General features: G+C 42.9%; 1 protein-coding gene across 8 annotated transcripts in view; it reads left to right on the top strand.

Annotated features, from left to right (window-relative positions):
• The window catches only part of Znf236 (zinc finger protein 236), a 101,837-nt gene that overhangs the window by 54,543 nt on the left and 33,630 nt on the right, over positions 1 to 13,664 (top strand). For all 8 annotated transcript variants that reach the window (XM_052742686.1, XM_052742684.1, XM_052742690.1 and 5 more), the window contains 8 exons: positions 376 to 629; positions 1,747 to 1,848; positions 3,113 to 3,264; positions 5,632 to 5,735; positions 6,137 to 6,288; positions 7,671 to 7,883; positions 10,841 to 11,123; positions 12,019 to 12,122. In XM_052742686.1, coding sequence (XP_052598646.1) covers positions 376 to 629; positions 1,747 to 1,848; positions 3,113 to 3,264; positions 5,632 to 5,735; positions 6,137 to 6,288; positions 7,671 to 7,883; positions 10,841 to 11,123; positions 12,019 to 12,122 — 1,364 coding nt within the window. The remainder of the gene's footprint in view (positions 1 to 375; positions 630 to 1,746; positions 1,849 to 3,112; positions 3,265 to 5,631; positions 5,736 to 6,136; positions 6,289 to 7,670; positions 7,884 to 10,840; positions 11,124 to 12,018; positions 12,123 to 13,664) is intronic.

Here is a 13,664-nt window from a genome sequence, read left to right as displayed (position 1 = left end):
AGGGGTGGGGTTTGTTTTGAGACATCAGTTTACTGTGTCGTGCAGGATAGTTTTGAACTCACAGCCGTTTTCCTGCGTCAGCCTCCTCCATGCTGAGATTACAGGTGTGCACTGTTGTTCTGGGTTTTTACACTTTAGGATCTTGTTGCAAGTGCTGTCCTTCCCGTCTCTTCAAGTCCTGTGTCTGCCGATAGCAACTGAAGACAACAGGGTTTCCTTTAGATTGTAAAGTAGTTAACGTCTAGCTAGATTCACACCATGATTTCAAAATGAAATAATTGAAGAATAAAAATGCCATTTTAGCGAATGACATCTTTCACAGATGTATCCATGCTGTTGATAGTGTCTACTTTATGAATTGCTGCTTTCCCAAAGATATGAACTAGCCCAGCAGCTCCAGCAACATCAGGAGGCTTCATCCATAGACGACAGCACTGTGGACCAGCAGAGCATGCAAGTGTCAGTTCCCCTGCCTGTGGAGATTGAGAGTGCAGAACTGCAGCAGACCCCGGAGACTGTGGCAGCAGACCCCGAGGCGATTCTAGAACTGGGGCCACAGCATGTGGTAGGCACAGAAGATGCGGAGCTTGGACAGCAGTTGGCAGATGAGCATTTGGGAGCCGAGGAAGGTACTGCTTCAGGACCTTGAGCTTTTCTGATGATCCCAGCAGAGTCTTGTGGTCCTCAGACTCAGGATATAATCCCTGTTGCCTTTGTTTTTGGTGCTGGGAGTAATATCCAGAGCCTTGTGTAGGCTGAGCACTGTATCACCAAGATACATCAGCTGTCCTGCGTGCCTTTTGAAAGTCACAATTTGTGCTAAGTAACATCACATATGCAGCTGTGATGTGAGAACTTTAGCATTATCCTTTACATTCTTAACTGAACACCAGCTGCTCAACTTTATGCTTATTTTCGGGGAGTTGGTGATTTTTGTTTTTGTTTTTTTCTGATGTGGGTCAGGGTTGTTGTCTGTTGTAAACACAAAGCAATGTGACTTCTTAGTGGCAAATTTTTAAATTACTTGCAATCTTAGGTCTACAGAAAAACTTACTGTCCACATTTTGTTGTAAGTTCTTCTGATTTTTTTCTAAACAAATGTGTCAGCCTGGCCTTCTGTGTGTCCATGTGTCCATGATGAGTATATGCATGTCTTATAGAAATATAAGATCTTTTATGCAGTTTTTATAAACTTCTTTTGATATATTGTCAACATTTTTCATTTTAGCCATGCTCATTAGTATTCTGTGACAAGGACTCCATGTAGATTCCCAGACTAGCACGGCTGGTAACTGTCAGCGGTCACAGGGAGACGGGGTTCCTGGTAGAGAGTGCAAAGCAGCATGCTGCTTTGTTTATCAGCAGTATTGGTCAACAGAAAGTGTCGGCTGAGCCACATCAGTGTGCTCATTGGGATTGATGGTCTGCGTCCCAGCAAGCTTCATCTTACCAGGCTTGTTAGCAGACAGTTTGCTGGCCAATTTATGGTTTTATTCTGTGGATGCCCTAAAATTTATTTAGTCTGTTGGCACGATTGTACATGTTTTATCCCCTGTGATGCCTGAGTTTTACATAATTACTAAGTATAGTTGCATTTTAGAATATTTTATTTTATATATATAACTTTTTAGAACAATGAATATTACCTTCCTCTTGTGTTTTCAAAAATGACTAGCCTACTTTGAGATGGATCAGCAGATGGGAGATGACTGTAGACATTGTGCATGCCTTTCTCTTTGCCCTTAGATGGGTTTGCAGCTTCCCAGGATCCTCTCCCAGGGCACATGGACCAGTTTGAAGAGCAGACTACTCCACAGCAGTCTTTCGAGTCTGCAGGACTCTCACAAGGTCGGTGTGAGTTCAGTGAGTCTGCAAACCAGTTGACCTGGGCTGTGTTTAGTTTGCAAACCTTAGAGTGTTTCTCTCAGGGCTCTTGTAAAATTTTATGGTTTAGTCCCAGTAATTTCATGCATTTATGTTTTTTATATAATATTTTGTAATCTCCTCATCTCCTAAAAATGACTTTTACACCCATTCTATGCAGAGTTTCCATCCCCAAGAAGGTGATGGGTTGAAATGAAGATCTGGTGGGTATAGCCATAAGTTTTCTCAGGTCACCCAGCCCTGCGGTCCCACAGCCACTTATAAAATAAAATAATCATTCAGAGGCTTAATATTATTTACAAACTGTATGGCCTATGTCAGGCCTCTTGCTAGCTAGCTCTTATATCATAAATTAACCCATTTCTATTAATCTATGTTCCGTGGCTTTACCAGTCTGCTGGCACGTGGCTCCTTTGGCTGGCGTCTCTCCTCACTCTCCTTTCTCCTTTCACTGTCTCTCCTGGATTTTCCCGCCTGGCTCCATCCTGCCCTGCCATAGGCCAATGCAGCTTTATTTAATCAACCAATCAGAGCAGCATATATACACAGCATATGTCACAGAAAGACATCCCACAGCACTTTTTGATTAGACAGAAAAGGGGAAGCGCTGTAGGTTGTCTTTCTGTAGGCTGTGAATATGTGTTACTCCCAGTGGCTAATAAATAAAGCTGCTTTGGCCTATGGCAGGGCATGATGGAGCCAGGCGGGAAAATCCAAGAGAGACAGTGAAAGGAGAAAGGAGAGTGAGACACCAGCTGCCACCAAAGGAGCAACAAGATGCCAGCAGACCGGTAACGCCATGACCACGTGACAACTAGTAGAAATGGGTTGAGTTAAGTTATAAGAGCTAGCTAGCAAGAAGTCTGACCCATAGGCCATACAGTTGCTAATTAATGTAAGCCTCTGTGTGTTTACTTGGAACCAAGTGGCTGCAGGACGAGGGTGGGAGAGATTTGTCTGGACCTGGGGGCCTGGCAGGACCAGAGAAAATTCCCATTATAGGTGAGAACAGGTGTTCATGGCTGGAATATAAAGCCTGTCTTCCAGGGACATGGACTGGGCATAGCATCCTGCCTGCCTATTAGCAGTCAACTTAGAGCTGCTAAAACAACACCATAATCTTGATTCTCATTCAGGCAGCAGAAATTGCCTAAACATCTTTTCTTTATAAATTAATGTTTACCTTTTGTATAACGTTTGTAGAGCTCCTGTACCTAATTTGTTTCAGGTTTCACAGTGACTGACACGTACAATCAACAGACCCCATTTCCACCTGTGCAGCAGCTGCAGGATTCTAGCACACTTGAGTCCCAGGCCTTGTCTACGAGTTTCCACCAGCAAAACTTACTGCAGGTCCCAAGCTCTGATGCCATCAATGTGGTGAGTATGTGCAGAAGGACTGAACAGCTCTTTATCCAGCAGCTATCTTTCTGTCTTCTGCTGTAATCTTTTCCAATGCACTTGCTTACTGTGGCTTACTTAGGTGGTGTTTTCTTACTCTTTGTCTCTTAGGGAGCCTACCTCCCAGCTCCCAAATAAGTCACACATGGAGGCTTGTTCTTATTTGTAAATGTCCAGCCTTAGCTTGGCTTATTTCTAGCCAGCTTTCCTTAACTTTAAATTATCCTGTCTATCTTTTGCCTGTGGGCTTTTCCCACACTCTTACTTCTGTAAATCTTACTCTTACTCCAAGCCTTGCTGTGTAGCTGGCTGGCTGGCCCCTGATGTCCTCCTCCTTCTCTGGCTACTTCTCCCTTTCTCCTCCCAGATTTCTCCTTCTATATATCCTCTTTGCCTGCCAGCCCTGCCTATTTCTCTCTCTTGCCTCACTATTGGCCGTTCAACTCTTTATTAGACCTGCAGGTGTTTTAGACAGGCACAGTAACACAGCTTCACAGAGTTAAACAAATATAACATAAACAAAAGTAACACACCTTAAAATAATATTCTACAACATTTAGGTCCAGTACACTCGGGTTAGTACATGTGATGGATCATGTCTGTCATCATTGTGAATGCACTTGCTTACTGTGGCATACTTCGGTCCAGTACACTTGGGTTAGTACCTGTGATGCGTCATGTGCAGTACATAGATCTATCTTCTTTCGTAAAGCGTCTTAACTTTTACTTCAGCTGATTGACACCATGGGCAGCTTTGCCATTTTGACTGAAAGCCAGGAATTTGCTAGTGTGTTATAGAAGAAGTTGAAGAATGTTGCTTTAGGCACAAAATGTAATTTTGTTTGTAGAATCATAAATAGTAGAAGGAAAATAAAATTCATGTTGACATATTAAAAACAAATATTATACAAAACATTTATTTCTTTAGTAGGTTTCCTTATAACATTTTCATTCATAATTAATTTTTTTCTCTTACTCAGGTTAGAGACACAGAAGTGTTTGTTTGATTTTTTTTCTTTTGCAAGTTTTTCAAGTGTTAGAAATGACAGACAAATCAATAGTTACCTCTTTAAAACTCTACCGATCGATGTTAGTAGTAGGCATGAAAAGCCAGAGCCCTTCCTCTGAGGTTGAAACCACGTAGTTTTTTGGCAGGTGATGAATCTCGTGTGGAGAACATGCTGTGTAGTAGCTGAGCTTTGCTGCACAGTCCTCTGAAGAGAAGTTTGCCTGCCTAGTGCAGGTGATGGAGCAAGATGGGACTTGGTCCCATTTGGTCATAGAAGTTGGGTAAGAAAAGACCTTGCTTCTATTACCATGCAAGCGTGTTTACAGTCTACCCTTTAGTTATCCAGGGATTCTGAAGTCTTGTTTTGAAGTCAGAAAGCATTGACCAAGCTGGGTGCTGTGCTGCTGTGCTGCTGTGGGCTGTGGTCCTTGTGTCAGAATAGGGGTCAGGAGACTGCTCTTTGGTACTGTCTCTGAGAGGTAGAGGTGGCTTTTCTTTCCCTAGGCTCTTGTGACAAGAGAGAAGTCTTAGTCTTCTCAGAAAGTAGCATTATTTATCCATAGCAGTGCGTTACTTTCTGCTGCTGACAACATATCTCAGGTAACCAACTTCAAAGCAGGAAAGGGTTATTTTGCTTCATTATTTCAGAAATTTTGGTTCATGTGGCATGGTAGAGCATCATCCTGGGGGCACATGTGGTAGAGAAAAATGCTTACCTTGTGGCATCTGGGGGAGAGAGAGGAAAGTTGGGGGTTCCAATTTCCCCTACAAGAGCATGCCCTCAATAACAATATCCTCCAAGTGGGTCCTCCTGACGACTAGTCCCCAATAGTGTCACAGAATAGCAGTCAGTCCTTTAGAGTATTATAGGATGTTTAAGATCCAGTCTTCACAGGCAGTAGAGTCAAGCTGATGAAAGAGTAATCCTTATTAAGGCAAATCATGTTTGTTTATACTTTGCACTAAGTTGGCTTATTAGTCAGGCATGGAGGTCCACATCTATAAACTCAACACTTGGGAGGCTGAGCTAGGAGGATCGTGAGTTTGAGACAAGCTTGATCACCATAGCACACTCCAGGCTAGCCTTGGCTAACTGGACTTAGACTCTGCTTCCAATAACCTATGGATAAATAGTTTAATAGAAAGTAAATACATACTTAATCATGTCTGTGTCAATCACTTATAATTTCTCTGTTTCAAACTATTACAATGGATACTTGTGGTTTTTTTTCTTTGAAAACTGTATTAGAAGCATTTATATCTTTGTTCTTATTGAGTCATCTTATACTTATTTATAGGTAGTCATTATTCTTCCTTTATATTTCTGATCATTTTAGGCAGCTCGTTTGCTTCCAGAGTCATCTCAAGAGGATCTAGACCTACAAACACAACGTCCACAGTTCCTGGAGGACAGCGAAGACCAGAGCAGGCGCTCTTACAGGTGATCACTGCTCAGCTCCCGCTCCTGAGGCTGAATGCTAACTGTGCCCCTACAGTGTTCTCGGGGTGGGAAGTAGGTTTCCTCATCACCCGTTTATAAAGGGTCCAGAAGGTGGTTCTTGTTGGGCTTGAATGATGATGAAACCAAATACTGTCTCCTGGGGAGTTACAGCATTTACCAATTTCAGAATAATACATTTAAGATTACAAATATCCTGTACAGAACTGGATCCAGCAATTAATTGTCCTTGCATCTATTTTATACTGCCTGTTCTGTGCCCTGAGTATGGAACAGTGCCCTGGTTTATCGAAGAACACTGACCCTCTATTGCCAGGTGTCTGGCTGCTCAGCAATCATGCTCTGAGTGAACAGGATCTGAGTTCTCTGTGTTTCGTTTCCAGATGTGACTATTGCAACAAAGGCTTCAAGAAGTCCAGCCACTTGAAGCAGCATGTGCGCTCACACACAGGGGAGAAACCTTACAAGTGCAAGCTCTGTGGGCGTGGCTTTGTCTCCTCTGGTGTCCTCAAGTCTCACGAGAAGACACACACAGGTTGTTGTCTCTTTCCTGTGGAAAGGTCCTGGAGACTAAATGGTCTTTAGTGGTCATATTCTTTCACTTAGTACAGTGCATTGTTTGAGGTTCATCTGTATTATAGCATGTATTAGTACTATGATCCTTTTTATGGTCCATAATGTTTCATTAGATGGATAAATCAAGCTTAATTGACCTATTTATCAGTTCTACCATTTGACTTTTGTGAATAATTCTGTATGGATATGGCTTTATTTCTCCATCAAGGAACACTATTGCTGGGCCATAAGAATAACCCTGTCTAGGGTTGGGGATGGTTCTGGGGATGGTGATTATTGGAGAAAACATGCTTAGCATGTGTAAAGCCCTGGGTTTAAAACCCTGCAAAAGCAAGACCACCTGCAAACTTTCAAGTAACTTTTCCATGTCTATCAGCAAATGTATGAAGGTCCTGATTCTTCCACCTCCCATCAATAATTGTATTCTGTGTCTTTTTGCTGTTGCCATACTTGGGTGGGAAGCAATCACTTGTTGAGGGCATGATTTATATACCTTGAGTTGAATTTATGTACCATGGTGTTGAATTTCTTCCCATGTACTTGTTGAGAATTCTCTGTTCTAATCATTCTTCCATTTTAAAGTTAGGTTATTTGTTTTATTATCAATTTGGTAAAGTGTTTTAAAAATATAGCCTGGACATTGGATCTTTATCAGATATATAGTTTGCTGTTAATTATAGTTATCTGTTGATAACTGTATGTATTCTGTTTAATGTATAATATACACATTTAGCATCAGTATGCATTCTCCATAAGGCTTTATTTGAAAATGATGGTGTACCACTTACAGAAGCACAGAGGAGGAAAAGCCTGTGGATGTGTCTGTTGGTACTAGGTGATTTTAGGGCTGTTGGAAAGTAGTAGTGAGATTAGTGGTACATAGGAAGTACTGTTCTGGAGTCAGGGAGAGCTGGGGGCTTCTGAGGCTCTGTTCTGTCAGACAGGGACCGTCACACTGGACTTCATCAGAAGGGAGGACATGGAAGGCTCACAGGGCCTTCCTAGGTCTAACTAACAAGCCATTAGCTGTGGCTGCAGCTCGAAGATGCTCCAGAGAAACATTTTGAAGGTCCTGTCTACCAACAAGCTACAGCTGAGATGTCAAAGATGGGGACAGAGCAGTCTTGGCTTGTGAGCAGCCTCTCCTGAGAGCTCTCCATTTTAGTAGAGATAGAATCAGACATGCCCTGTCCATGTCCATGTCTCTAACATTATCCAATCAAAATCTGAAGCTGTAAGCAGGATAAACTCCTGCTTCCATATTTGTTTGCCCTTGAATGCCTATGATTTCGGGATAATGAAGTCCCACTGTCCCCGACTTGCTTTTGTCTGTTGACACAGGAGTCAAGGCATTCAGCTGCAGCATCTGCAATGCCTCCTTCACCACCAATGGCAGCCTCACGCGGCACATGGCCACACACATGAGCTTGAAGCCTTACAAGTGTCCGTACTGCGAAGAGGGCTTTCGGACAGCACTTCACTGTAAAAAGCACATGAAGAGACATCAGGCTGTCCCTTCTGCAACCTCAACAGCTGCAGAGACAGAAGGAGGAGGTAGTTTCTGTTTGGATTGAAAGTTTACTAGTCAAATGCCAATTTAGTTATAAGTTACAAGTCGATTTGATATTGTAATCTTACAAATTAAGCTTAGTAGTACCTTGAATTTTTAATTTAAGAATGTGTTATTGAGGCCGGGCGGTGGTGGCGCGCGCCTTTAATCCCAGCACTCGGGAGGCAGAGCCAGGCGGATCTCTGTGAGTTCGAGGCCAGCCTGGGCTACCAAGTGAGTTCCAGGAAAGGGCACAAAGCTACACAGAGAAACCCTGTCTCGAAAAACCAAAAAAAAAAAAAAAAAAAAAAAAGAATGTGTTATTGAATGGACATGATGTTTGTGTGTGGGTGCACGTGCCATGCCACATGTGTGGGGGTCATAGGACAACTATGGCGTTGATTCTTTCCTCCACCTTCATAAGGACCCTGGGTATTGAACTCAGGTTCCCAGGTTTATGCAGCAAGTACTATTACCTGCCTTGGAGAAGCCCCTGAATCAATATAGCTATAATTTATGTCTCTATATAGTTTTATTTTCTGAATATGAAAGCCTCCATGCCCTTTGAGAAAAAATTGAGAGATCACAGTGAAGGTGTTGGCTTTCCCAGTCCCCAGCCACTGACATGGCTTCTAATTCAGCATGTGCCCTTGCAACTGCCCTCAGCATGCATATGGGTGGAGTTGTGCTATACTTTATAATGCATTTGACTAGTGAGCACAGATCTGTATCAGATGTGTCCGTGTGGTTGTGTTTTATTAGGATGTGCTGTAAGTGAAGGCAGAGCTAATTTTTGATTTCCCCTGAAATTGTAGAGCCACATTTGTGAGAAGTCCCCCCTAGCCAGAGGTCTCCTCAGTGTCGTATTGTATTACCTCATTTAATTCACATTAGGCACTGTGTGGTCGGAGAGACTAATCTCATTTTCTACTAAACATTACACAAATTAATTTGCCCAACTCCTGTACCTCAAGTTTATTATTCTGGTGCATATTCTGCTTCTGTTTATTGGATGGTTTCCTTTAAGTATATTCCACAAGCGAAGCTGGTACTAGAATGTGCATGTTTTATTTTCACATGTGATACTAGCACACAGCAGTGTCATGTTTTAATGAGCATAGTTCTCACACAGCCATGTAGTGTGTGTGTCTCATTTTTGTTAGTGTTACAGTTGGTGCTGTTACTGTGGTGCTCAGTGTCCTGCTCATGCCATTGACAGTCTTTTGGTCAGCATTGAGATGAGCTATGTTGAGGAGTGCTTTGCTTTCTTCCCAGCTGTTTATCCCCATTTACTTGTGGTCGTCTACGGATGAGGTTACAAGTCACCATAGGATCCCTCTTGGGGTAGACTAAAGTGAAAGTAGTGTAGATTTGTCTTACAGTTTGAAAAGTGAGTCTTTACAATTTGCCTAAACCACTTTAAATTACAAAAGCCCTGACTTCAGGGTGGCAACTTCATCAACAGACAGTTCCATGAAGGGTTTCAGACGGTACTCCTCAAATCCTGTAGTTTGGATAGTGTTCACTAATGAGCTGGCATGAATGGTATTCCAGACCAGTCACATGTTTCTTCTTAGCAGTTAAAAAAGTCTAGATACTAAGGCTGGAGAGATGGCTAAGAGGTTAAGAGCACTGGCTGCTCTTCCAGATGTTCTGAGTTCAATTCCCAGCAACCACATGGTGGCTCACAACCACCTATAATGAGATCTGATGCCCTTTTCTGGCGTGCAGGCAGAACAACACTGTATACATAAAAAAAAAATCTTTTTTTTTTTAAAAGAAAGATACCATTAAGTCAATATTAAGATTGATGTGTGGGCCCTGTTAGGACTTTGCCACATTGCACTAATATTTACAGATTCTGTAATGAGTCTTTTTGTTTTCCTGTCTTGCATCTCTCGTAGCCAGAGGAGAGAGTTGCCTGGGGTTTACTCTGCCCCACTGGTGTTTGTGAGTGGACTTTAATATTTTGAATGGTTAGCCATTTGCCTTTACATGGGCTGTCTTCTATTTTTGCTATATATTTTGCTTAATTTTATTGTCTTTTCCTTATTCATGACTTGTTCTATATGGATCTATATATATCTTGGTAATTTGAAAATTTTTAACACAATCATCTCCATAGTTCATTGTTGGTGTTGGTGGGGGCCACTATCTATTATTTACTTCTAAATCTTTCGGAGTTTACAAATGTAGTCTGGAGTTCTTGTTTGTTCGTATTATTTTCTAGGACTTTTCTGAGTACACGCTGCATTTCCCGGCTCTGTCTTCCATGACTGATCTCCTCTCAGCCGTCCTCTCCTTCCTGTCTGTCGCCTCCTTTCTCCTCGTTATGTTCTAGAACATTAATCCAGTTATTCTTCACACTTGCTAATTGAGTTAACACTATTCACTTCCCTATTTCACCTTTATGTTGGATTTAAGTGTTTCAGTTGAGTCCCTTGCTCTCAGTCCCATACTTTTTATTCTTATATTTTCATAGCAGTTTCGTCTTGTCAAGCAACTGGAACTTACTCTTATGATGAGTGTGTGTGCGTGTGTGTGTATTTTAAGTTTCTTCTTTGTGGTCATTCTCATTAATTGAGGGTTCTTTGTTAGTTTGTTATGTTTGTCTCTGATTTTTGGGCATCTGGTTGTATTTACCTAGTAATCAGTGTTGGCCCACAGTCCTATGTGAATATCTCGATCCTGGTGGCTCTGTGGGCTTTGCGGTTCTTGAGCTCCTCTGCTGGGCTGTAAGCTGGCAGAAGCTAGCCTTGGACCAGCGCAGATTCCTGGCCCTCCTTCCCTTGTCTTCCCTCTCCCAGGTCAGGTGAGTCCCCGTGAGTTCCCGTCAGCAGTCTGAAAGGTGGTTAGTTCAGTTATGAGCACTAACTTGACATGCTTCATTTTCATTTTCCCATGTTGAGACTGGGTTTTTAATGGGGGCTTTGTACCCTTTTCCACACTCCGCTTTCCATAGACACATGTGTGGAGGAAGAGGAGGACATTTCTGACAGGAGTGCGTCCAGAAAGCCTCGTCCTGAGGTCATTACTTTCACAGAAGAGGAAACAGCCCAGCTGGCCAAAATTCAGCCCCAGGAGAGTGCTACAGTGTCTGAGAAGGTCCTAGTGCAGTCGGCTGCAGAAAAGGACCGAATCAGTGAGATGAAGGATAAGCAAGCAGAGCTGGAGGCCGAGCCCAAGCATGCCAACTGCTGCACATACTGTCCTAAGAGCTTCAAGAAGCCCAGTGACCTGGTGAGGTGAGGATGCTGTCACTGTGTCCAGAGCTCTTGTAGACTTGAAAGTGCATGCTGATGCTGTTCACCCAGTATGGGACGTTACCCATGGAGTATGTGGTTCTAAGCCTGCATCACCTTGATAGTGAGCTCATGTAGAATGGTGATGAGGAACTCTTGCTTATGCATTTTTCTGTATGATTGTGATAGAAGTAGAAAATGAGCCAAATTAATTGAGGAACAGAGAGTGCTGGGCTGTGCCAGGTGTAGAAGACTGGCAGATAAGTTCTCACAGAGCACAGAACAAACTAGAAAGACCACCAGAGGTCACGGTCAAGCAGCTAACTGATGGCTGGTGTGCAAGAGGGGGTGTAGCACAGTGGTTAAGAACTTGGGACCCAGGCGGCAGTGGTGGCGCACTCGGGAGGCAGAGCCAGGCGGATCTCTGTGAGTTCAAGGCCAGCCTGGTCTACAGAGCGAGATCCAGGACAGGCACCAAAACTATACAGAGAAACCCTGTCTCAAAAAACCAATAAAAAAAAAAAAGAAAAAGAAAAGAAAAAAAGAACTTGGGACCGTATACTCTAGAAGAAGATAGAAGAGTGCAGGGCTGTATAGAGTGGGAAGAAGCGAGCCATGCCCGGATGCCGTCATCTAGTTTGTAGTCATGACACTGAGCTTGGCTCTAGGAGCTCACAGAGCCAGCAGGCCAGGCGCATGGAGCACTGTGACAAACAGCAGAGCTGTGGACCTCAGTTAGTGCATCGTGTGTAGACTGTACGCTTTGTTATACAGTGAAGTTTAAGAGTTATTCAGAAATAGTAGCATATGATTTTTTTATGATTATAAATTTATATTGTTTGTAAATATGTATACAGTTAAAAATACAATTCCTTAATTAGAAATGCTTTCTTACTAGGCATGTTCGAATCCATACTGGAGAAAAGCCATATAAATGTGATGAGTGTGGGAAGAGCTTCACTGTGAAGTCCACTTTAGATTGTCATGTGAAGACTCACACCGGTAAGGCGTGGTCCCTCACACCCAAGATTCCTGTGGGTGTGTCTGGGTGTCTGTGCACAACTGCTTCAGAATTACGGAAAACTCAAAGTCGGAACTATGAGAAAGTAGATTACAAAGGTTTTTTTTATTCCTGATATAAGGGATTGGTTTAACTCTTAAAGGGGTCAAACCTCAAAAGTCAAATTGTAAATTACCTGTGTTCTTACTCAGACTTGCTCCTCCTCTTTCAGAAGGTTCCTTTAGTTTCATTTGGGCCAAAGAGATGGAGTTTGCTGGGACTTGGCGTGTCTGTTGACAGTTGTTACCACATTACATGTGAGGAGAAAAATCTTATCAAGGGGAAAATAGTCTCTTGTTTCCTTGGCCTTTTTCTTTATCTGACTTGAGGATATGAGAATCAGTTGCATTAAAAACACAACTCTTTGCTGTTAGAAAACAGATAATTTACATTACCATTCTTTTTTTTTTTTTTTCTTTGAGCTGAGGATCGAACCCAGGGCCTTGTGCTTGCTAGGCAAGTGCTCTACCACTGAGCTAAATCCCCAACCTCTTACATTACCATTCATAACAGCAGCAACCTTACAATTATGAAGTGACAATGAAAGGAGTTTTATGGCTGGGGGCCACCACCACATGAGGAAGTGCATTAAAGGGCCGCAGTGTTAGCAAGGTTGAGAACTGCTGAATTAGAAGAAGGCATCTTCTCTGAGCCACAGGCACTATGTGTGTGGCATGAGGCTAATAGTCGCACAGCCCCCCCAACTCCACTGAGAGTTTATTTGTATTAAGACATAACTAGCCAGTAGAGTGTTCGGCATGTAGGGACAGGAACTCTTCAATGAGTGTTAGATGTCATTACTGGGGTCCACTGGGTAGCATCATGGAAGTTAGCCATATTCCAGAGTTTTTGGTCATGAGTTTGAACAAATAACTACAAATGGAATTTTTTATGTTTATGTTAAGTTCTATGATTCTTTCCTGATGGATTATTTTTGGCAACTAACCAGGGATAAACTCATTTGTTAAGACTTCCTCATACACATTTGTTCCTGTTGTTCCATCAGGTTCCCAGTGTCTCTTTTGTTATGCTATGAACTTGGTGAGGGTGGATGGGCTGACTCTGCTGAGCCTGGAAGACCCAGGTCCAGTACACTGCGTTCCCATGCTGGTGCCCAGTGTGTTCCCTGATCAGCAGAGCTGTTCCAGTCTATATGGGGTGGGAATTCAGCTTAGGCTACATAGGTAAGACAAACTGTTTTCCCCACTTCGGAATGACAAGGTGACTTCTGGAGACTCCCCCACCCTCCCTCAACAATATAGGATCTCAGACTTACTCTGAATCTGCCTGATCATCGCTGGTAAAAGGGGGCACTTACTTCTTGGGTTCTGAGCCTGAGCTCTTCTAGGGCAGTCATTGTCAGTGGCATTGGTGGCTCTTACTCTGTAGTGATGATGAGAACCAGAGGGGCAGCAATAGGCTACATAACACTGACAGACACAGGGCCTGCGGGCTCAGGACGGTATTTCCATGCACATTCTTCA

The sequence above is a fragment of the Peromyscus californicus genome, unplaced genomic scaffold (assembly GCF_007827085.1).
Source record: "Peromyscus californicus insignis strain IS unplaced genomic scaffold, ASM782708v3 Scaffold_17__1_contigs__length_78620276, whole genome shotgun sequence".
NCBI classification, from domain to species: domain Eukaryota; kingdom Metazoa; phylum Chordata; class Mammalia; order Rodentia; family Cricetidae; genus Peromyscus; species Peromyscus californicus.
Note: the sequence above shows the minus strand (reverse complement) of the source record. Positions and strands in the feature narration are given on the sequence as shown.